At 35.5% G+C, this 25,918-nt stretch overlaps 1 protein-coding gene across 6 annotated transcripts in view; it reads right to left on the bottom strand.

The window, feature by feature from the left end:
• Tet (Ten-Eleven Translocation (TET) family protein) overlaps window positions 1-25,067 on the bottom strand; it is a 546,910-nt gene extending 521,843 nt beyond the window's left edge. For all 6 annotated transcript variants that reach the window (XM_069818171.1, XM_069818175.1, XM_069818176.1 and 3 more), the window contains exons 1-2: window positions 24,963-25,067; window positions 21,161-22,732 (exon numbers count right to left, since the gene is read on the bottom strand). In XM_069818171.1, the coding sequence (XP_069674272.1) occupies window positions 21,161-22,627 (1,467 nt within the window). In that variant the 5' untranslated portion in view covers window positions 22,628-22,732; window positions 24,963-25,067. The remainder of the gene's footprint in view (window positions 1-21,160; window positions 22,733-24,962) is intronic.
• Window positions 25,068-25,918: the final 851 nt, after the last annotated feature.

Here is a 25,918-nt window from a genome sequence, read left to right as displayed (position 1 = left end):
AACTCCACCAATAAAAAACTGGAACCATGCAACAATATTTTCTCTCGTCAATCTTCTCGCGCTTGAAAAACCGATTTTAATTGCTCTAATATTTTGACAGAAAACGACAATCATAACAGCTGACATTTATCAGGGACATAACATAACTTGAAGTACGATATAATCTGGCGATGCGCAATGATAGTATACGACTCAAAAGAAGTCTAATAGTTATCTGTCCATTGGAGATTATTTCTCATCTGTTTGCCATGTTTCGTTGGAATGACGTCTTCTGTTTTCATCGGTAGCGCTGCAAATAATGAGGATTCGGTTTCGATATCTGATTAAAGAAGTGAAGCACAAATGGTATAAACTAAAGGACTGAACCGGCTAACTGTGAAGTTACAGGTTGTTGTACACGGGAGAACTAGAGTTCGATTTCTGATGTTGACTTTCGAATCCGTTTTACATTGTTTCCTTCACGTAAAGTCCATGACAGTTCTCCAAAGTGGAATCATCATCTAGCTCCCTATAAAGTCCACTGCTCTGGAGTAACGGTTAGCGTGTCTGACTGTGAAACAAACGGACCCGGGTTCAAATCCTGGTTGGGACAAGTTACCTGGTTGAGGTTTTTCCGGGCTTTACCCACAACCGATCGAAACAGAACTGCTGGGTAACTTTCGGCGTTGGACCTCGGTCTCATTTCGCCATCATTAATTCACATCATCATCATCCATACCATAGCCCGGGTCCAGTTCACGATACGGCGTGCTGTACTTGTACAAAAGCGCGGCCGTTCGGCTATCCAATCATTCACAGAATAGGAGTGGTAAGCACAATAAGCCTCAGGCTGCAGTGCAAACCTTCGGGTCCCTCCTCCGTACAAGAGAGAGAGGAAAAAACTCCCTATAAAACTCTGTGGCTTGTTATCACATTTATTTACCTCAGGCGGTAGTGCGTTTGCCTGTTGATTCAGAGTTGTGTTCGGGCGTGGATTCGACTTCCGCTTGGGCTGATTACCTGGTTGGATTTTTTCGAGGTTTTCCCCAACCGTAAGGCGAATGTCAGATAATCTATGCGAACCCCCGACCTCATCTCGCCAAATACCATATGGTTATCATAATTCCACCGACGCTAAATAACTCAGTAGTTAATACGGCGTCATTAATTAATGAAGTAAAAACAAAGTTACCAGATTTATGATGGACCTAAGTTCACTTATTTAAATCTGGTAGGAGATAAAAATGATTAATTCGAAAGTAAAAAATAGCGAAAGTCTAGTTTATTACGTAGATTTACTGTATATACAAGAATCATATTCCTCACTGAAAAGACTCCAGACAAAATTACCGGTCAGACGCTTCTCACTCACACAAAGTTAATGCTTTGCGAACAGATGTCGCTCAGGGTCAACGTCTAGATTGACACTGTAGGGGATTCTGGCGTGAAGAAAAGAAAGTACAAAAGGAAGGCAAACTTTGAAATTTCGAAATAATAATAATAATAATAATAATAATAATAATAATAATAAATATTAACAGGAGATATCTGCAGTGCTTGGGAAAAGTGACACAAGTCAGTTTCCACAAACCATTTTTGATAATTTATTGACAACTTACGGAACATCTGCTCGCTTGGAAAAAAAATACATAAGTATTCCTCCCATTACATTAATTCATACAGAAAAAATCAAATCGACATAAACCAGCGTAGGTTGTCAATAAATTATCAAAAAAGGTTTGTGAAAACTGACTTATGTCACTTTTCTCGAGCACTGCAGATATGATGCGAGAGAAATGGAAGCAGGAGAGTATGAAGATCGAGAAGAGTGGAGATAACTGATAAGTAATGAAAGTGCAGGACGATCCCAATGCACTGTGAACTTGCTGAATAAAAAATGACAATCAATTCACCAACGCTGAACAACCTCTAAGTTCAAAACATCACGAAATGAAATCAAGCCACTGAACTCAATTCTTGAATGACTGATGGTGATGATGATAATGACGATGATGAGTATGCGTTTACGGATTACGAGAAAAATACACTATAGTACATTCAGCAAATGTAAGTATAGTTATAAATATTGTACATATAATGCATGCTCCACAAAACGAAAGTGGCGTTATGATGAGAACAATAGTCTACAAGTGTGACGAGACAAATTGAAGGGAAAATGGGCTACTATTTGCATTAATTAGGATCCCGCGTGAGCTGACCACACATTCAGCTGAAGCGCAACACTAGACTCTACTCTTCAACTCATTCGCAAAGTACATTGAAATTGTAGATCTATATAACTTATTCGTTTTCAGTCACAGTTTTCTGCTCTAGGGCAGGTCTTATTTCCGAAAATTAGATCACAACCATGAAACAAAAGAAAGTATGGCTGCATTTATTGTGTATTATAAAGTATACTTATGTCCCTTTTTCGTCATCGCAAATAAACAGTATAGACTTTCATCATAAGAACCCTGCGATTTCAATTCCATTTTTGAGCAGAAAATTATTAATTATATTATTGCAACTAAAGACAGGCTGGCGCGAATTATAAAGGAAGAAATGTGAGATTGAAAAAGGATTAAAAGTTACTGGAAGACTACAGATATATTCACATCTTCTGGAATAATAGGCCTAAGTGAAAATCTAGATGAAAATAAATAATGTTATCTATTTTTAGAGGTGTGCATTTTGGGTATTAACGATATTCTTGTACGTGAAATGTGTTAAAAGTTTAATTTTATGCATGGAAAATGCAAATCCATGAATGAAAGTCCAAAATTAAGTGAAATAGGTGAAAAAAGGCGATTTTGAATCCTTTATGTTTATTACTCATATGTGTCTCAGCAAATGCTACTTACAATATTAATACTAAATCATTTTCTTTGTCGTTGCCAAGAATGTTGTAGACCATTTAGCAGCAAAGCATTTTCAGGTTGCACGAACGAGGTAGGTCTGCATATAAAATTGTTTATCAGCCATTAGATAAATTAAATATTAATACTAAGTACTTAACATACCATTTTTTCTGTTGTAAAAAATTATCAAGTTTTGAATACCACGTTCCTAAGGTGGCCCTCATTCTTCGATTCTCGACTGTAGAGAATCTATCACACGGCGCAACATTTGCTAAGGGATTCGAGACATTTCAAGACGAATTCTTTCTTTCAGTTGTTCGGTATCTTGGGTTGAGGACGACTGAAGACTTTCATTTTCAAATATCCCCACAAGAAGAAATCGCAACTTGTTAGGTCTGGCGATCTTGCCGGCCATGGAATATCTCCATATCTTGAAATGATGTGATTCGGGAACAAGTGTCTGAGGCATCTCATTGATTCTCCAGCGGTATGGCTGGACGTTCCATCTTGCTGGAATAATGTGTCCCTCCCTGTTGATCTATGGGTGCTCGGGAATCTGAGTTATATAAAAGCTATTGATCACTGCGACTTAACGCTGTGCGGTTTCTGTAACAAAATTACCATTGTTATCTTCATGAAAGAAAAGTCCATTGATTCCAAATGAAGATATGGCGTACCATACATTGACCGTAACACTGTGTAATGGTTCCTGGTGTAATTCACGAGGGTTATTTCAGGCCCAGTATCGAAAATTTTGTTTGCTAATATGTGCCGAAAGATGAAAATTTGCTTCATCGCTCATTATCAGGTAATGAACGATGTCCTCATTATCATTCATGACCTGTAAGAATCGCTGGCAAAAGTCCAAACGACGTACTGTGTCACCTTCCTGTAATGCTTGAACCATTTAGATTTTGTATGGATGAAACTTCAAGTCTTTATTCAGTATTCGGCACAGACTAGAACGCGATATCCCAAGCGAAACAGGGTGACATCGAGCAGAACGTTTAGGGCTTCGCTCAAATGTGGTTCCTACAGCAGAGATGCTCTTTGGTGTTCGCACACGTCTTACTCTTTCTGTAGGTTCTTCTTTAGAGCAGAACTCGTATCTTCGAAATGTTTCAGCCACGTTTTGATTGCATGCGCAGATGATATTGGATCATTACGACCGATATTGTAATGCTGTCGAAATAAGCGCTGTGCAGCGACGAAACTTTCATCACTTTTGTAATAAGCTTTTATGGCAAACGCACGTTGCATACCACTCCAATTTTTCATCCTGTCTTTACTCTGATTAAAAATAACGTTGGAACAAACTTTAAAATAATGGAAGTTTGTTTATATTACGTTGTTGTTATGCCAACATTAAATCGGACCACATTCTTTGTTAAGGATTAAAATATGGTATACATTCCTAAACACAACAAATATGTTCGCAGCCTAACCCAACTCAGCTTAACCGAAATAAGGAGAGGTTTAAAATCGACATTTTTGGTCCACCTTGTATATCCGCGAATTTTAGTGAAATTGACAGAAATCCACGAAATTACACCATCACGATATTTTCAACAAAATAAAGTTTTCTCCGTTATAAGTTATACATGGACATTTCTGCATATATGATCGTTCAGCATTACATGCGTGTGGCAAAGATGTACGCTTAGTTTCAAGAATTACTTCCAGGAAGCAGCGCAAGCAGGCAACGGTCATTTCTCTTTCCCGCAACAACTGCCTTCGTGAGATCAAGAATGCAGCGGTCACCCTCTTACAGTCAAATGAAATTGAATTGGATCACATTTTGCAGAAAGGAACCAACCCACATTATACCTAAACCGAGAAAAATACACTTTAAAGTTAAACGTGAGTGATAAATTCACAAGTAAATTTAACTACATACGTATTGCTTTAACCAAAAGCGTATTATACGAGGTATCTTTGTTCAAAATATGGATCCTCGGAATTATTTAATTATTGAGACATTAAATTTGTTTGAGGGTTGGTTCCTTTCTGCAGGATGTGGTTCAATTATGAATTTATTTAATGGTTATCTGTTAGTTTCAATGAGATTATTTCAATGAAAATTAAAAAAAAAAAAAATTAAGGTAAAATAATCACCATAAAATCACATCCCTATCTATGGGAAAAGATAGACTGGTGAGAATTATCAAGAAATAACAAATAATAGAAAAATAATTCAAGACCTCCGACAGAATAGAGAGAATCGATTGATCTTCTATAAAAATTGGTGAAGACCTAACAGAAGAACATAATAAAAAACGGAGGAGTTACATTTGGTGACATAAATCTTCATTGTTTTATTCGTCACTATTTGTAGAAAAAATCAGTAAAGAAATCGTTAGAACTGAAAGTATAAAACAATCTATGGTATTATTGTGTAAAGGGGTCAAACACATTACAATCAACTTTGGAGTACAAGTTATGTTATTTGATGTGTACATTTCTTAATTAAATCATTCAGTACTTAATAATATGAACGTTTTTATTATTCGAGCGACACACAAAGACACGCGAATAATTTGCCAAAAGTTACCTCTTCAATATCAAAGAAGTTCAAAAGGGGAATTTTTCGATATCAGCGTTTCACAGCACCATAATTCTTCCGTTTACACATAGTAGAAAAAGGAAGTGTTATTAAATCGAACATATTTTCTCATTACACTTCAGAAGAAGTAATTAAGATATCCACACCAACTAAATGTTTGTCAAATAATTCACACTCATATTCTTATAGATTCTTGAATCCCTCTTCAAAGTTACACAACTCTTCGCCTAAGTACCTGTTCTAAACCATTCCCAAGGGATCTACAACACACAATAACAATTCATCCTAAATCCTAACAGAACTTTCAAGCGTAGCTTCTGTCACGAGCGACAATCGAGACTTCAAAAACTATGTCTACTAATAGGCAAAGAAATGACAATAGTACAAATTCGTAAAGCCTATACAAACACATCAGTTATTTCCATATACATGTGCAATATACACTCATACTCGTGTACCTCTTAACTTATGCCATAAAATCATTAAAATCTTTGTTTGATCAGTTTCAGAATTTCGATTGGAGAAATAGTTACAATATGTAAATAATTATTTCTGACACATTTTTGGAGACACATTGTCAGTAACACTCCATTAATGACTTCATTTTTTATTAAAATTAATTAAAATCGTTAGAGTCGATTTTGAGTAAATGGGCATAAAGTTAATTTTTACATGAACGTTCATTAGTTCTAATTCAAATTATATTTTATCTGTATCAATTCATAATTCTCAGATGAACTGATTCGCAGATAGTGAAAATAAACAAAACACAAATACGGACGGACGACAAACGAACAGACGGAAGACATGCGAAAAATAATTGTTCTGGTTTCAAGGATGCTGAAAATGTGTATTTCTATGAAAATCCCGAAACAGATTTTTTGTAGCATCATAAAACTTCCTTAAAACACATATTGCTATGTACGTGCGTTTGTGTGTGTGTGTGTATGTACTGTATGTAATAGTAACCAATGACAACAAGAAGCGACGAAATACAATTTGACTATTCTTACGCAACAATAAATACAAAAATGTTGACTCTGTACATGCTTGAGAAACTAACACAGACATAATGATAATACTGAAAGTGTACTTTCATAGCAAGTTCCTCATTTAGGTTTCATTAAAATTGGTCTGAAGGTGAAGAACTAAACCTTCGACAAAGTTATTCGACATAGCTCCTACGTTACATAAATATGTTATGTCATTCAGAATCATAGTCTAATACGACAGATTTTAGTGTTTTTAATTTTGCTCATTTCTGTAACTTAATCATACACATTTTCTATTCCTATTTATTTATTTTTATTAGGATTATTCTAAAACATAGAAGTTATTCTTCATCCAAAGAAATTTGCTCCTCCACAAATTTCTATCCTCAGTATCTTCAGTAAGATCTCTTCTAGTCATACTTATTCTGAAGTCATCCATCGATTGTTCTTATGGTTTTCCTCTTTTTCTCATTCCACTCCAGCATCAGCTTCGATATTCTTCCAATTTTCATCCTCTTCACGCATCCAAACCATTTTAATCTTCTTTATTCAATTACTTTAATAACATTCTTTCTATATTCATAATTTCTCTAATTCTCTTATTCCTAATTTTACTCTTCTTGATTTTCTCGCTGCTCTTTGCCAAAAGTCCACTTCAGTACCCAATCATTAATTTTAGTGTGTCCATCTAATGTTCAAGATTCTGCTCAGTATAACATAATATTATGTACCACTGTTTTATAAATGAGATGATTTGTTTTACTTATACTGGTTGTAATGTACACTAGGGCTAGAATTCAGTCCTGACGATGCGTGAATCCTATAGTCACGGTGTCGAATCCGTTATTAGGTGAATGCCAGACGATACGGGAATTTCTTCGTATGATTACAGTCTAGACCCAAAAAAATTGAATATGAATTTAGTAAGAATTCGAAGAAGGGTTTGAAAATAATTATGTTATTCACTTATTTCCAACCGTGATGAAGAAAAGGTTTAAGACGAATCCTCGAAACCACCTAGGGCATACACGTATATTTTCCCCTTATAAATGTGTTTGTTTCCCTATACTGTTTTATGTGAATACCAGGCGTCATCTTGCTCTACGACGAGGGATTGCCATCGCGTGCCCATAGTTAAAATTGAAAATAATCCCTAATATGGCCGTGGTGTAACATCTGCCAAGAGTTTATTTATTTACTTGTTTATGTATATATTTATTTATTGCTTGCTATGATGTATGCACGTCTCAGGGTACATCTTTGGCGGTCGTGGATTCGAATCTATATAGCACATGGAAATTTATCAATTGCGATTTCCTGCGTTTCTTGGTCAATGTCAGGTATTGTACACTGGTCAAAAAAGTTTTGCATATTACAGAATTTGTTATTTCTGAATCAGATGTGATACAAATTTCTATGCTTTTCTATTATATGTCAATTGCTTAAAGAAAAAAAAAAAAAACAAAATAAAATTGTAAATTTCTTACACACATAGCAAAAAAAATCCAAATCTCATTTATTTGACAAAACAAAATAAAAACACATATTGAGTCGATTCAATAATGTGTGTGGTCTCCACGTAGCCGTAGAAATTCCTGAACACGACGTGGCACGTTGGAAACCAGGTTATCCAATTCCTTTTTAGGAAGACTATCCCATTCCTGTAAGGCAGCTGGTATCAGATCCCTTATGGTTTCTGGGCAGTGTGAACGGTTGGCAATGGCTAATTCCATAGTAGACAGACACAGAGCAGGATAACCACGTAAGAAACGGCTGGAGAAGACTGGTATCTCCATATTTCTGCACGGCGACGCCCTACATCCACTGCAACTCAGTTACAGAGGGACCTTCGCAAGGCTACAGGGGCCACTGTATCAACTCAAACAGTACAAAATCGACTGCACGATGTAGGGCTACGTTCCCAAAGACCTCTAAAGTTTCTCGACTCACTCCACAACACAGATCACATCATGTAACATGGGTCAGAGACCATGTAAATTGGATTCGAAAACAATGGAGGCAAACACTGTTTACAGATGAAGTAAGGATTGGCTCCATCCAGAGAACAACAGCAATCGTGTGTGTAAATCCAGTGGTCAACGTTACAATGAATTGTTTATAGCTGAACACTATCAGCAGCAAGGTGGTTCAGTACTGTTCTGGGCAGGAGTCATGTGGGGACGTCGCACACCATTAGTCCACATACAGAACATGGGTGCACAGAAATACGAGGACGACGTTTTTAGACCCATCGTTACTGGATTTGCACAGGATATTGGAGCAGGATTCACGTTTATGGATGATAATGCCCATCCCCACTGTGCTGGTGCTGTGAATAACTTCTTGCTGAGACATGGAATTCATAGGATGAACTGGCCAGCAGCTTCCCCGGATATGAATTGTGTAAAACATGCATGGCGCCTTCTGAAAAGAGCAATTGCCAACCGCCCATACCCTCCAGAAACCATAAGGGATTTGATACCAACTGCCACACAGGAATGGGACAATCTTCCTAAAAAGGAATTGGATAACTTGGTTTCTATCATGCCACATTGTGTCCAGGAATGTCTACGAGTTCGCGATGGCCACACACATTACTGAATTGACTCAAGATGTGTTTTTATTTTTTTGTCAAATAAATGAAATTTGGATTTTTTTTTTTTTGCAAATTAAGACGTTTTTTTTTTTCGTTATGTGTAAAAAGTTTACAATTTTATTTTGTTTTCTCTTTAAGCAATTGACATGTAATAGAAATGCATAGAAATTTGTGTCACATCTGATTCAGAAACAAAACATTCTGTAATATTCAAAGATTTTTTTGACCAGTGTATTAGTTCACGACACGGACAGTTCATCTAGTTCTAGTGGTTAATTAAAATAAACATACAAATGCATATTTATTTACTTACTGTAATGTATTAGTTCTATCTATCTATCTATCTATCTATCTATCTATCTATCTATCTGTCTGTCTGTCTGTCTGTCTGTCTGTCTGTCTGTCTATCTGCCTGCCTGCCTGCCTGCCTGCCTGCCTGCCTATCTATCTATCTATCTATCTATCTATCTATCTATCTATCTATCTATCTATCTATCTATCTATCTATCTATCTATCTATCTATCTATCTATCTATCTATCTATCTATCTATCTATCTATCTATCTATCTATCTATCTATCTATCTATCTATCTATCTATCACCATCCATCCATTCATTTATTTATGTATTTGTCTTAAGGTGTATATTTGACGCTCGTAGATCTGAATCTGTTTGGGACAATAAAATTTGTTAACTGTGTTGTGAATAAGATGAATGTTAAGAAATTTCCTGATTCACAACATACTTGTTCCATTGTATGTCTGTCTAATTAGATCGTAACAACAAACAAGCGAATATTTAGTTATTTAGTTTGTCCTCAAGACTTTTATCACAGGGAATATTTCTTAATACGTTTTCCTTTGATGCCAGAACACATCAAGAATGTGTTCCGATTTTCTTTCATGATATTTTGCTCCGATATAATATCAGCTTGGACATACAAAGTATGTAAATGAAGACAAGGTTAAGAGCGCTGCGTACAATTTAAGTCATTGAAAATGTGTGCAAAACGACACAGTACAGCTTCAATATACCCACTGATTTGCTGCCCAATCAAAACCAGCTACTTGTAACACACTGTAACGAGCTAAATTAAAAACACAGTAATATTCCAGGGCTATCAACTACATCGGGCTACGTTTGGCCCAAGCTACCACAACATTTATCTACCGACTTCATTTCGATACCTTCATGTGTCTTGTATGGTATCCGTTCTGAATGGTGGACTTTCTAGTCGCATGGTTGACATAGAGCAAGAGCACTGAATAAAATTATGCAAATCTGCTTTACAGGGAGCCTTACCTGAAAGACTAGATTTGCATAATATATCCGTCACTGTGTACGTTAACAGAAAACCACAATTCCAAGTCACACAGAGTTTGTGTGCACTCGATGTGGGTCTCTGGCGTTTCGTCAGCCCACGCGAGTTGTGTGGATATAAAGGGAAAAGTTGAGACGGTGTCGGGTGGAGTTCCCGGGTAGCTCAGTTGGAAAGAGCGCTGGTACTTTCAACCAGAGGTCCCGGGATCGATACCCGGCCCCGGAACAATTTTTCCCTTGAAATTATTCAAAATTACGCATGTTAGGGAATACGTTGTTAAAATATTGACACTATATTGAGTAAAAAAGAAATATCCAATTCCAAAAATAATAATAATAATAATAATAATAGCCTAGTAAAAGTAAATAAATATTACTCACTACATAGTTAAAGTTGTCTTTTCCGTCTCATTTTACCTGCAATACATTACACTTGACTGAGCCCAGGAGTATCACAACTACAATACAGACACAGCGCCAATTTTGGTCCAAGATTATATTTTCTCGGCGGACGTAATAGTACAATGTTTGTTGTGTGTTAAACTTATGTAATCTTCTTTTTATTAAGGTTCTGTTACATTCCTGAACCCCCCTGAACACGAGCTTACTCTTTCAGGAGTGTGCTAGAAATATATATATATATATATATATATATATAATTTACTTAGATATACGTTTCTATCTCGTATATTAATCTAATCTAGCAATAAATAATGAATACATAAAAATGCATTGGTTCCTTGCAATTGTATCCGGTGATTTTTTCGGTTTTTTTTTTTTTTTGCTGTGCATTCTTTGTTATGTTCTAGTTATTTACTCTTATTGTTAACTACTTTGTACTGGACTGAGTCTGTTCTAGTTTCTGTCATATCACCATTTCTGGTGTGGTCATCCTTTTACTGATCTTAAGTATCTGAATGATACATTTTAGACTCTTAAAGGGATGCGCTTTATTTTAAAACATCATTAGAATGCAGTAATAAGAAATGAGATGCATAATATTGATCAAGGAATGCTCACTATTTGAAATAATAAAAAAGCTATGAGTAGAATAAATGTCACATTTCAAACATCGCAATAATCTTCATTTAGATGTGAGAGCCTAGGCCTATTTACATTAATAATATTTGTCAGGAATCAAACACTCGTTAGCCTGATTAGGAACTATACTTATTATTCACAATAATTGATGCTTAGAATTGAAGAGTGATTTATAAATCTTAAAATTAATATATAATGTATTGAAGAAATTCATGCATTATCTATTGTATCAAAGTATGAAGTAAATGAGATCCGAATACGGTATTTTGGCAGTAAAACAAATTAAAAATTTAATATTGTTTTATTTTCTCCAATTGTAAGGCAAATATCAGGTAATCTCATAAAGAATCGTCGGACTCATCTCGCCAAATATCACCAGTTCACCGATACTAGATAGTCACGCAGTCCAATAACCGGTAATATAGGCCTATATATATATATATATATATATATATATATATATATATCAGTATGGATTAGAAGTGTCTCTGACTACTCGAATCCTTTTGTACTTGGTTATTTAACGACGATATATCAACTACTACATTATTTAGCGTCAATGAAATAGTGATAGCGAGATGGTATTTGGCGAGATAAGGCCGAGGATTCGCCACAGATTACCAGACATTCGCTTTACGGTTGGAGGAAATCTAGGAAAAACCCAACCAGATAATCAGCCCAACTGAGAATCGAGTTCACTTTCAAGCTCAGTCTCAGATCAGAAGGCAAACGTCTCTGTTGACCAGTGGCGTACGCAGAATTTTGTCAGGGGGGGGGGTTGTTATTAAAATAATTTTAATAATTATTGTTAACAATTTACGTTATAGGTATTTTAAATTTTGTGTATTATTATTATTATTATTATTATTATTATTATTATTATTATTGTCATCATCATCATCATTATGTTACGGTATATTTATTAATACTGTATACTATACAAAATCTTTGAAAAGTGATTTTTTCACAGCTATCCAATTTTTAACAAATTTTAACTCCTGTTTAATTTTGTATAATAAAAAATGTTTGTGTCATTATTACACTTATACAATAATTATATATATATATATATATATATATATATATATATATATATATAGTTTTAACAGTTATAATATTTGTATATGATAGGTAAGACACTTTACAGAACAGGAAAATCCATGGAAACAGTCAAATATATTGAAATAAATTTAATTATTAAACACAATAATGGAACATGGAATCACCAAGGAGAATGAAACTGGCATTATGAATATACTGAAGGAGAGGTAGGAGGACTATGCCTTATGTCGATGTAGATTTTGTTACTCTGACAGTGAAAAATTAGAAGGGAAAACGATTATGGATAAAACAAAATACTCAAACCCAAATATGTCATTTTTTTAGGTTCAAGGAAGGAGGGTTCAAATCCGGTAACTCCCTCCCTTGCGTACGCCCCTCCTGTTGAGTAACCTACACTGGAGACTTTCAACTTATATACACTAAAAAAATGTCCTTTAATTCTAAGGTCGATATGTTGAGAATACTGCGAAATTCTTAGAACTGCATACGTACAAAACAATCAAGCTTCGTTAAGAAATTGCGATCAGACAATTGACTGAAAGTTGTATCTTCTTTACACATCATAGAGGCGCTTGAGGGGCATGCAGGTAGAGCTCCAAACTTTCATGACCTCGGCACTTGAATGAGGTGGTGTGGTCGACATCACGTTCCGACTGTCTTTTACCCTCGGAAAATACCCGATACTCAATTTCCAATTTCATAGGAGGCTGAGTGAACTCAGGGACCATTTTGGAATTTATGGTAACGACAAAAATTCCGTTACTATCAGAGATTGAACTCGGAATCTTCCCGTCCATTGCCAGTTGCTTAACCAAATGAGTTACTCCACCGTCTATAGGTGCGTATTTTTTTTTTGTTTGCAAATATGATTTTTCCAGCTGTTCGAAAGACACGCCATGTATTGTGGGTCTCTATCACCACGGCATGGCGCGTCCTCAGGTTGCGGATAGAGGAGACGGCCTCCAGATATGGAGGGTGGCTGCGAATATATTGAATAAGCAGTCGTGGACAGCCGATAAGGGGTGGTCCTCCAGCTTGGGGGTAGGGCGAAGGGCTAACAACCCATCACCGTAAAAAACAGCTTGTTACGAATCCCTACAATAAGCCTCGGAATAGAGGAAAATATTTGGGGCTAAGAGGGATGAAGTTACAGGAGAATGGAGAAAGTTACACAACACAGAACTGCACGCATTGTATTCTTCACCTGACATAATTAGGAACATTAAATCCAGACGTTTGAGATGGGCAGGGCATGTAGCACGTATGGGCGAATCCAGAAATGCATATAGAGTGTTAGTTGGGAGACCGGAGGTAAAAATACCTTTAGGGAGGCCGAGACGTAGATGGGAGGATAATATTAAAATGGATTTGAGGGAGGTGGGGTATGATGATAGAGACTGTATTAATCTTGCACAGGATAGGGACCGCTGGCGGGCTTATGTGAGGGCAGCAATGAACCTTCGGGTTCCTTAAAAGCCATTTGTAAGTAAGTAAGTTCGAAAGACACGATATTTGTGACATATACTCGTAAAATATGAAAAGTGAACGATTACATTGTAATTCATATATCCTAATGAACATTAAGTTTGATTCGTATCCGTTTTTACCTACTTCACAAAACACATTTTAGTACGCTAAAATTTACATTATATTAAAATTAACGTTCTTCATTTTTTGTTCTTTTGTTTATTTGCGGGTTCCTTTTCGCTGTTCTATAATTTTCATATCGAACTTAAATTACGGTACAATAGTAAATGGACATCAAGCAACCTTATTTGATGGGGCTGAGAAAGGACCAGTAAATTTTGTCTGGTGTTCTCTACTTCAAGGACAAGGTTTTTTATGTGCAGTAAATCTGGAACCTTCTGTTTTATTTCACTTTCAAAAGAAGCTATTCTACGAATTTTTTATCACTCTCAAAAATAAATTCATTATTTTTAGTACCCACAATCACCATCAATAAGTTCTAGTGTAGTACTATGCTTTACAGTTTTGTGTAGTGAGTTTTCAGCGTCGACAAAAGAATAGAAAATAATTTGAAATTAATATTGGAATAATGTGATCCCGGGATTATCACAAAAAACTCTGGCAAAATAATAGAACTCCATCTGAATATAAAAAGAGAAATATATGGTTTGATTTGTCTAAATATAAAATGGGGAAGCATGCAGCGTTTCGAATAAAAGTGAATAATATTTAACGAATATGAAAATAGATTGTGTATTTGTGCATTAAATTTACGCTCATCACGAGAGTACAGGAGCAATAATGTTACTCCGCAGGGGAAATGAAAAGATAATTGCATTTTCAAACCAAACGAACTTCATAACCTCTCAATTACAAGTACTGTACCAAGCACTTTCAAAATTGGACAATATGGATGCATTAAATGCATTTCAGAGGCAGATATCCTGACGAAATGAGACAGTCTAGGTCGTCTAGGATGGAAGACATTCTCATGAGTATGAAGTGGGTCATTTATTATGGGACTGAACGACTACGAATTTGGTACTGATATCAACCACTATTTAAAAACATTTTATTCAGTGTTAACACCATATTGCACGCGAGTCGCAAACCTCTTAACATACTATGGCTTTGTTTTTGCTTTAGTGACACTCAAATACGAACTTGGCTTAAATTTGTATTGTTTGTGTATGACTCAACTGAAGAGAGATAATATCGACAAAAGTAAATTATTCCAATTTAGAAGTAATCACACTCTCTTCTATGAACTTAGTTTTAGAATAAGAACTTTTTTAAATGTACCCAAAATTAAAGCAAAGGGACTTAAACTCGTTATAGAGGAAATAATTGAGCAGATTACCGAATGATATGTAAAAATGAAGAATATTAGGCACCAAAATTAAAATAAAATAACATTGTGAAGATGATTTTGAAATTAGTGTACTTCACAGTTGAACTGGTTGCATTTTTAATTCTTTTCAAATTCTGTTATGGTCCAGTAGAGAATAATCGACTGTTCCCAGATACGATATTTCATCTCTGAAGTTCTCAATCCATGTTAATCAGTTCTAATGGTCGTTGCTTTGCTTCCATTTACCAAATGTGATCTTGTTTATATTTTATAGAATTCTAAGAGAATCTCTTTTTGTACTAAAGAGGATCTAAATACAAAATTTATGACTCCCAATATCTTCATAAACTTCATATTTTCACTGGTATATATATTTCTTCATCATATATGATATTTCACACAAAATAAATGCAATCGATTTCAGAATTCATTCAAAATTATAGATTAAATTGGAAACATCATGTCAAAAAGATAAAGAACTTCAAAACAACTTTTTACATATAAAGAGAAAGAGAAATCTAGGACAACAAAAAGAATGACTTACACCATAACAAATCACATAGCCTAATTCGTGGAAAGATGATAATTATAACTTGAACAAAAAATGAAATAGTAGTATAAAATACTTATTCAGAAGTAAGTTTTACGATGACTACAATAAGATGGTGAAGATAATATTACCATCCCCTTCCAATCATGAAGTAGCCTGAATGACACCACTAACATTTTTAAACCAACTAATCTCAGCAACAATTTCTAATTCCTAGTTTTTCCCTTCATGTCATTTATTTCGACAAATAATATTTTTTAACATTTTGACATATTATACAAGCATTTGTTATTTTACAATTTAAATAAAACTATGACTAGTTGTAAATGAATATTAAACTTGTAAACTGAAAACAGATTAGAAAACCACATAAGTTACTGTTACAAGCATAGGAATTCCGGAAGTTCTACCCTCAAAACTTCCCCAGCATTTCATCATATGCTGTATATACCCAGAAACAAAATTTGGGCCACCCGAATTTTCCAAATTCCAATTATGACACACTATGCATGCTCAGTAAGTGACATAAAGCGAAACTAGAGAATTTTAATTTGCATCACACAAATAGGAAAAAATGTCTTGAAGCAATCAACGAAATTGTTAAGTTATCATATGTGAGCATTTAACGAAAATGTATTTCTTAATCTATCGATGGAAACATATATTTCAAAACATAGTAAAATTAATTTTAAATATTTTTTATTTCCCCTGTAGGCCTATATTATCAGAGTTCAAGCATCACAAACAACATGGAAAGGCAAGAACTCTTAGAGAAGCTTGTGTTGATAATACATGCAACATAAATAATGTTGCTCAGTGAAAACAAGAAATATTCTACCTAGTTGTAACAAATAAAATCCCTTCCTGATGTGATAGCCTAGGCCTATATAAAATGACAAAAGAAAGCATGCACAAAAATTGAAAATTACGAAAGCATATGTTGTTCACTGTGTAACCCTAAGTTCTCTGTTTTGAGTAATAACAGCCAATTAATGAACATGAAAATTTGAGCTTTATAAGGGAAAATTGCCTACCCACTCAAATTAAGATTTTATAACAAAAGCCCTTTTCCAATACACAGATGACATGTACATGATTCTATTTAAAAAAAATAAAAATCTATCTTTTACCATGCCAGAAAAGAATTACTTACAAATTCACATGAGAATTTAAGTTTGTTCTCCATGTAATAACACCAATATTTGCAATAACAGCTTTATCAGATACTTATGGACTCGTTTTTAAGGATTTTGAAAATCTATTAATTGGTTGGTTAGTTTGTGTCTAACACTCAGCTCTGAAGGCTTCTGCCATCTTGCAATCCAGGAGCACTGAATAATGTTTTGTTGTACTGAAAACAAACGTAAATTCTTGTGATGTCCATATAATATGACGTTTATAAAAAATAATCTTAAGAAGTATGTAGGCCTACTTATAATTCATGAGTAATAAGATTTCAAATAATATGTTAGCCTCAACATGAACGTGAAGGTTTCTTATAATCAACATGCTGTTATTTAATATGCAGTAAACCTATCTCATATCTCACAGATTGCAAGACTGATAACTTTATGAAAACTAACTTAATGAACTCATACCTGAACAGAAATCAATGTCACGGAACCACTAACTTTACACCTACATCTAAGCAGGTACCGGTACTTAAATGCACTGGATGTAGTAAATAGTTCAGTGCTGGCATTCCAAAAATAAGGAAGTGCTACATGTGTGTTTTTTCTCCGACTAGCATATTTTAGGCACTTTTACTGGAGCTAAACGAGCAGATGATGAAGATAAAGATAAATGCGAACAAGGTTATCGGAAGAAAAATAAAGAAGGTAAATGTGCGAATTCGAAATGAGGCAGTAGATCAAATGAACAGCCTCAAATACTTGAGGTGAGTAGGCCTACTATAAGTAGTAACATGAGCTGCTGCCAGGAAGTAAAAAGGAGGAGAGCAATGGCAAAGGAAGCTTTTAATAGAAAAAAGAACATTTTCTGCGGCCCTCTGAGAAAAGAACTAAGGACGAGATTAGTGAAGTGCTTTGCTTAGAATGTGATATTGTATGGAACAGAAGAGAAACGACTAGAAGTATTTGAAATGTGGATAAGTAGAAGAATGGAGCATGTGAAATGGACAGACAGAATGAGAAATGAAGTTGTGTTAGAAAGGGTGAGGGAAGAAAGAATAATGCTGAAATTTATCAGGAAGAGAAAAAGGAATTGGCTGGTTCACTGGGTAAGCAGAAACCGTCTGCTGAAGGATGCACTGGAAGAAATGGTGAATGGGAGAAAAGTTTGGGGCAGAAGGTCTCAGATGATATACAATATCAAGGTATGAATCGTATGCAGAGACAGAAAGGGAGGCGGAAAAGAGGGAAGATGGAGAATGATGGGTCAGTGATTGACCTGCTCTTAAGCAGAACACTATGAATGAATGAATGTATATCAGTTTATAGAACCAAGTGACAATCATCTGAATCATGTTAAAATCTTGCGATTAAAAAATATCTCAAGATTTAAACAGGGATTGACTAAAGGACTCAGATTACACAACAGATACCACAAGACAATATGTCAGACTTTTTAAAATCTGTCCCACATTCTTCTTTTTCTAAAATACACTAGAGATTAAACGAATGTTAATTAAATATAACTATAACCTGAGCGAAATAGAGATATGGGAAACTGGAAAATTGTGGGAAAAACTGATCTTTCAAAATTCTTGTTATCGATCATCTGATCCACTTGTATGCTATAATAGTGGTAGTGGCTTTAGTGTTCTTGACTAAGGCAAGGATGATGGCGGTCATAGTTGGAGTCGTAAAGATATTATGACAGTGGTGTTGTGGTAGTGAGAAAGAGGGGGAGAAGAATGAAGATGTAATCTGCATTTATGGGTAGATGATTGATTGCATTTGATAAGTTCATATTGTCACAGGTTTATGATGTAAGAGCTCTTTCTTGTTGTCACTTCATAAGTTTAATTGTTGTCATGGAATGATTCTCAGTATGATGTAATGTTGTGAACATTTGAGTGTTTTAGTTAAAGTTTGCATTTGTTGAAAATAAATATGCTTACATTGTAAAGTACCAGTACTCATTTATTGTTTTAGATTATTTTTACAAGAAAAATGCAAAATATACCCACTGAAATTCTTTGTCTTTGATAAATAAACGAAACATTATAGGTGCATTATGTATATAAAAGTTTCAAGACAACACTATGTATTAAAAAAAAAACAGACCGAAATCATGGCTATTCATTTAATACTGTACATTAATGATAAAATAATATTGACTTTACTTAGATTAAGGTAACATACTATACAAGTACACTTCCAACTATCTTGCAACTTAAAATTCTGCTACTGTAGACATGTTTGCATATAGTGCTACTCCTTAAACAAAATGCGTAAGAAAATCACTTGTCATGCAAATCTGTTTATTACTCTCGACTGTTAATTAAATATAACTGCCAGTTCCTGATTGTCCAACTTTAAAATTTCTTAATATAAAAAATTTAGCTTCAGACTGTTATATTACCTGACTCTGATTCCAAAATCGAATATTAGACTATATCTTGAAACCACCAATACCTTAAACATTTCAGTGTAAAATGTATTGCAATATCTATTAGTCACTGTTGTCGACATTAATTTCTTCAAACATACAACCATTCCCTAAGTGCGATTTAAGACACAACTGTGAGAACTGAAATTGTAAGTACTATGCAAGTACTGTCAAGCAGCTCTTGTCATTCTTATAAGCTTAATTCCATTTAATTTTTCGAACGGACTTCTGACTAAAATTAAAATGACAAATACCTTGTGAAAAATATTTTAAATATCTAGTAAAATAATGTCTAGGTAATTTTGACAAGAACCACGGAGGCATTACTTTTCAGTGAAAACACTTTACAGCTTTGGCTAGCTGTTTTCAACTAGCTTACTGTGTGGATTACAATAATTAAGAAACAAATCCCTTAAGACAATTCATTTCCGCTATAATGATTAACATGAAAAATTGAAAAACACCACTTGATAAACCCTTTCTTTGTGACTTCTAGATACAACACAGAGACAAAACATAACATGAGACATTCTATCTTAAGGCAATAAACTGACACTGTTGTTGTCTCTAGTAATTTAACCACTAAACAATTCAGAATGGCAAATTCAAGCGATGAAACTGTTTTTCCACATTTTCACAATTTTCGACAGTTATTCTTCAAAATAAATGCAGATTTTCTGTGACAATTTTTCAACTTCTGCAACATTCATTTGAACATGGAAATTCATTTAAAAATTATCAAATAGACTACCAGTTACAAGGCATGGTGTTATCAACATGATGTGTGATAGTCTAAACTCCTGGAGTATCACGAATGATAACTAAATTAAGAAATACATGGTTATCAGCGATATAGTTAACTTTTAAAAATATCAATAAAATTTATAACTAAGTTAAATGTCATTTAAGCAAGATGGCTGTCATTTGAAAGTAGGTATCAATTAATAGACTGAAATATAACCGTATAATCAGTAAATGGCCGACACTTGGAAAAAAACTGAAAGAAAACCAAGCATGTTTCCATACACTGTTAAATTTGTGTGACATCCCACGATATATCCACAAACAGTGAAGAAAAGGTTTCCAAAATCGAACTGCCATATGAGAAAGAGATATTTTGCAACAGATATGTTTATAAATATGGATTATTCTTATTTTAATTATTCTGAGAACCTAATCTAAGTAACATAAAGCAAGAAAACTAATTAGTTATTCTCAGAAAGTGAAATAAATGTCTTTCAACTAAATAGACAACAATCAACAGTCATATTATTAGCAGATGGAATTTACAACTATTCAGAGACCACTAGAAAGATCCTAAGCTGAAATATGAATTTGATTTATAAAAGAAATTAATTCGCACCAAATCCGAAGGATATAAGTCCATTCCACTGTCAACATTATTACATAAGGCAGGAAAATATCTACTTATTGTTTTGTCAGAAAAACTTCCTTCTGTTATAATTCTAAAAAATGTTCACAAGGATCACTTCCAAATTCCCTTATTAAAAAAAAATATTATAGTATTATGGCAGCCATTTTGATGTTGATCCATGTGTGAACTTAGTGTTTACATCAGTACTGACAAAATATAGTGGTTGATTTCATTGCAACATATGTACACAGATTCTGCAGAAAAGAGTTAATGACAATTTGTGGTAATACATAACGAAAGTCTTTTTTTTTTTTTTTTTTGCCTTCTATAATAATGTAGATAGTGGTTTAATTGTGCCAACTCAGTCACCAAAGTGAATAAAATACTGTTGATTATCTACATGTACAGAAGTGCCAAGTGCAAATTTCCTACCTTCTTTTCCGTTAGCTTCTCACAGCGTCTCATCTTGCAGATCTGGTGGCTCTTGTCATTTCTGCAGGGGGCGCAGTCCCCACAGTTGTCCTTGCGTTGGCACCCCGTACATTCACCACATCTCTTACGCTTCTTCTTCACGGGCTTCTCACCCTCACTGTCCGAGACAGAAGGAGTGTTGGAACTGGGCTGGAGGGGCGATTTGAAGCCCGCTGTGCTGGACACCGCGGCCACCTGACCTGAACTCTCCACACTACTGCTTCCTGCTCCATCACTCTCCGTTGAGCTCTCCAGGGACGATGCCCTCACTTTCCGACGTTCCTTCTTTCTTGAGTCCGTGCCTCGCGGCGGGCTGTCACTGAACTTAAGTCCATCTGCTCCCATTTTGTTAACATCTAGCACACCCATAGGGTTTTGGAAATTGCTGTGATGCAGCTGTGTTAGTTGTTGGGGAGCCATTTTATAGTCTGATGTCACCAGGGTTACCGGCTCTGTCTTCACCACTGTTAAAACTGTCGGTGTATTCTGCGGCACAAGGGTATTGCCCTGCTGCAGCAGGCCAGTTGAATTAGGAGGCGCGAGAGTGATTTGGTGAGGATGGTGGTGAAACTGAGCATTGCTGAGAGTTGTTACCGTTGGCTGATTGTTCAGAGAATGTGCTGAACCAAACGGCTGAGAATGAGCAAAGAGTTGGATATGCCGTTCATCCAGGAACTGTTGTTGGATCGCAGGAATTTCTCTGGCTTGAACAGGTGCAGGAACCAATGGGTAACCTGGCCGGGGATTTACAGCAGACAATGTATGGAAACTTGGAAGGCCGGAAGACGATGAGGAAGGCGAAGGTGAAGCAGCTGTGAGGGTAGTGAGGACTTCTCCATTGTTGCCCGTCACCGTCTGCTCCTGTGGGAAAGCATTGAATTGTGACTGGAAAGACGGAAGCTTGTTTGCAGCAGCTGATGAAGAGAAGGAGTCAGTGAATGCCGGGATGGCAGCAGGCGCTGCTGGGGCAATTGATTTGAGTAGCGAATCGTGATGCAAACCATCTGGGCCCTTACTCTCCCAGGGGCGGTATTGGGGCTGTGGTACCAGCATAGGTAAGCCATCTCCGCGGTCCAGCAGTCTTCCAGTGAGGCCTTCGTAGTAGTCCCAGGAAGAGATGTCGAGGAGACGACCAGTCAAGCCTTCTCCAAAAGCATCTCCGGCAAGTCTAGATCCCAAGCCTTCCGTCACATCTGCTGCAGAGAACGAGCTAAATGGCGGAAGACCTGAAGACGATGATGACTTGGATGCCCCATTTACATCACCTCCTGAGAACTCGTCTTTATAGCCACCTGTGTCTTGGACGGTGGAGGATGGAGTTGGAGGCTGTGATGGGGGTTGTTGTTGGTAGCCACCACCCCCACCGCCTCCTGTCCCTGGATAGGCAGAGCCCAGGGAATCTGGACCCTGGCTCCCCCCCTCACTCATCTCCAGTTCATGATTTGAGGCTCCCTACACATCGCCCCCCCATGTCCACACCAGTTGAACAAGCCACTGTCCTCTTCTGAATTCTTCTTACACTTCATGCAATATCTGCGGAACAAGCAAAGAAGCAAATATTAGACATATTCACATTATTCATATAATTAAAAGTCATTGTCAAATTGAGGTACACTCTTAGACACATTCCTAACTATTCAAATTTCTACGCCATTCGAATTTATTTTCCGTCATTTATTCCACCACTTCGCCATAATTCACCATATTTGTATTACTATTGCAAAAAAGAAAAAAAGGTTTTATCTTTTTATTTTTTCTGACATATTACATCCTTCAGACATCAACACTGTAAGATTCCTATAATGAATTGCATCCCTTAGGACAAGTAATTAACTGGAATCCCTGGAATTGACACCACCACTAGATAAGGCACATGGAAAAACAACAAGACAATTGTATTATATTCCATATTAGAAGTAAAATTAAGTACAATGAGGCACAACAGTGTAAGATGAATCACAATTCTACTACAAAATGTAATGAAGTTCGCCTTACAGAAACCCCAATTTAAATAAGTCAATTTTTGCATCTTCAACTGTCAAAGAAGACCATAATACAAACATTAAAAATAAGAACAAATAAATCAATTATATTTCTAAAAAAATATTTTAAAATAATGTGATGACTAAGTACTCTTCAGAACATGAACCAGTTGTAATTTTCAATTTCATCACTGATTAAGTTAAAGTTCACTTTGCAAAAATGGTGTAAGTTGGATATAGAAGTAGTAACTAATAAGATTATGTAGAAGAATTAAATCAACAAACAACTGTCCCTCATCTAATAATTATTTATGAACAAGACAAAGGTAGGTTACCAACAGACAATATATGTATATAAAATATTCCAAGTAAGTAGAGGAAAACAATTCATAAATACGGTTTCTACTAAACTTAGATAACTAAATATGTTAACATATTTTCCCCCCTTTTCATACCAATTGATGACCTAGAGTCAAATGCAATGAATAAAATAGAGAAATCATGTCTCTTTTTACTAAAACAATAATTAATGTTGCATACAGGTAATGTAGGTGTTCACTATTTCTAAACATTGTATAATACAGTCACTCAAAAGTAAGAAAATACATAAATGACATACAATTACGGTACTGTACCAATATTGAGCAACTGTAATTTATCCCGGAAAGTTTCATAATAGTATGTTGCGTGAATATATATGAAAAATTAGTAGAAATTCGCTATTATTATTATTATTATTATTATTATTATTATTAAATACAGGCCGAATCAGTATCAACTAAACAGTATCAGATTTGGTTTAAACAAACATCCTCAGAAAAATACTTCAATTGGTTTTCAACTTTGCGTTTAGTAAAAATAATTAAGTATTTTTTTTTTTTTTTCATTTTACTTGTCTTTTGTAAGGAGAAATATTAAGTTGAGCACAGCTTCTCGATCTTTAATTTCATCTGCGGCAAGAACCGGCGCACTGATATTGTTCACAAGACATTATCTTCTGTAAAGTAAACTATAACGCGAAGTCAAACATAAAGTTTACAAATAAGCTGAAAACTTTTAATATACATGTTGCAAAATAGTACTCTGAATTGTAGCTTTAATACGCAAACACTGAAATCGAAAGTTACAGGTTCAAACACCCGCCCGTGGTCATGGCTTTCGTTTTCACTGACCTTACCTACGGATTCGCTCGTCGCCGCCGATATTTTCGTACCGCGATTGTCAGAACTACACCATCACAAGAGAAAACATTTTCAATGTAACTGTTCACAGGTACTGCAATATTTATTCTGTTACTTTTTTATTTCAAGTATTTCGTAGTACTACTACGAGTACGCGCCGTCGGAGAACAAGAACAAAAAAATGTACTTCCATTCACAAGCGCGCTGCCATCGTAAAATCGACCTAGCGACTGAGCTGTGAGTCAGCGTGCTTTTCCCTTCCCTTCTTGCTCCGCTGGAAAACACCATCCGTGACAGCTAGATGTGTCACTTTCAAAATAACACACAATTCCACAATTATGAACCATTATAAAACACTGACACGCAAACTTCGGTTACAACGCATGGCATTGCCCACAAAAACGTGCTTTTAATTATTTCTTTAAACATTCGTGTATAAAAACCATGGCTGACAATGTGCAATATGCGTTTGTTATTTCTTCCTATTTTTATAAATGAAACGCACCTCGATGTTCATCCTAACGGATTCTAACAAGCACTTTCTTTCATTATGCATTTGCAAAAACACATTGCACCACGTTATTGTGTGTAAAAAATTACCTTTTTGCCAGAGCGAGAACGCCTGCCCCTCCACACGTCTTCTTTGTTGTTCACACTAACGGCTTGCCTGTCGTTTGTTTGCGAATAGTGTTCGGCCAGTTTAAGCGTTTCACCAACAGAGTGCAGTGGCATACGGAAAATAGAGCGATGTAAGGGAGTGGTATTTCCTAATATTACCACTAGGGCTCAGCCTTTGGGGAAGGCCATGTGTTCATAGCACGAATTATCATGGGTCTTTCTAAACATCATTGTGTGGGTTGTTAGGATTGTATAAAAGACATTAATAATATAAATCTGTACCAGGACAGTGAGGACCAAAAAAAAAAAAAGCACTTTACGATGGAACATGATCAATATTTTCGAGCTGAAGTTAAGATGAGTTATTAAAATTTGCAGAATAATAATAATAATAATAATAATAATAATAATAATAATAATAATAATAATAATAAGAAGAAGAAGAAGAAGAAGAAGGAGGAGGAGGAGGAGGAGGAGGAGGAGGAGAATAAAACAATCGGCTTAGCGCATACCTTACCGATCCAGAGCTGCGCCCGGGCGCGGGTTCGATTCCCGCTTGCGCTGATTATCTGATAGAGTTTGGGATCGAGAGAAATTAATATAGTTTCTGCTATAATATCATTGGAAACAAAATATTTTCAATCGAAGTGCCCAGGACGGAATGAATTTAGGTAAAGTTGTAGTCATTCGAGTATGCCTATATCAACAAACTGTTTATCGCTATTATATGAATCTCAATTAATCACATATGCATTTTCAGACAAAATTTGTCTTCTTAATTATCTCTAAGTTCGTAGCCAGTGATGGCGTGTTCGAATCTTGGTCAGGGAAGCAGAGATTTAACCTAAACTCGTTTCTGGAAACTTGGCGTTCTTGCGTTTTGAAGATCAAATGATCGATAAAGAACGCTAAACACAATTCATAATAAAAGGAATTAA

The sequence above is a fragment of the Periplaneta americana genome, chromosome 2, assembly GCF_040183065.1.
Source record: "Periplaneta americana isolate PAMFEO1 chromosome 2, P.americana_PAMFEO1_priV1, whole genome shotgun sequence".
Taxonomy (NCBI): Eukaryota; Metazoa; Arthropoda; class Insecta; order Blattodea; family Blattidae; genus Periplaneta; species Periplaneta americana.
Note: the sequence above shows the minus strand (reverse complement) of the source record. Positions and strands in the feature narration are given on the sequence as shown.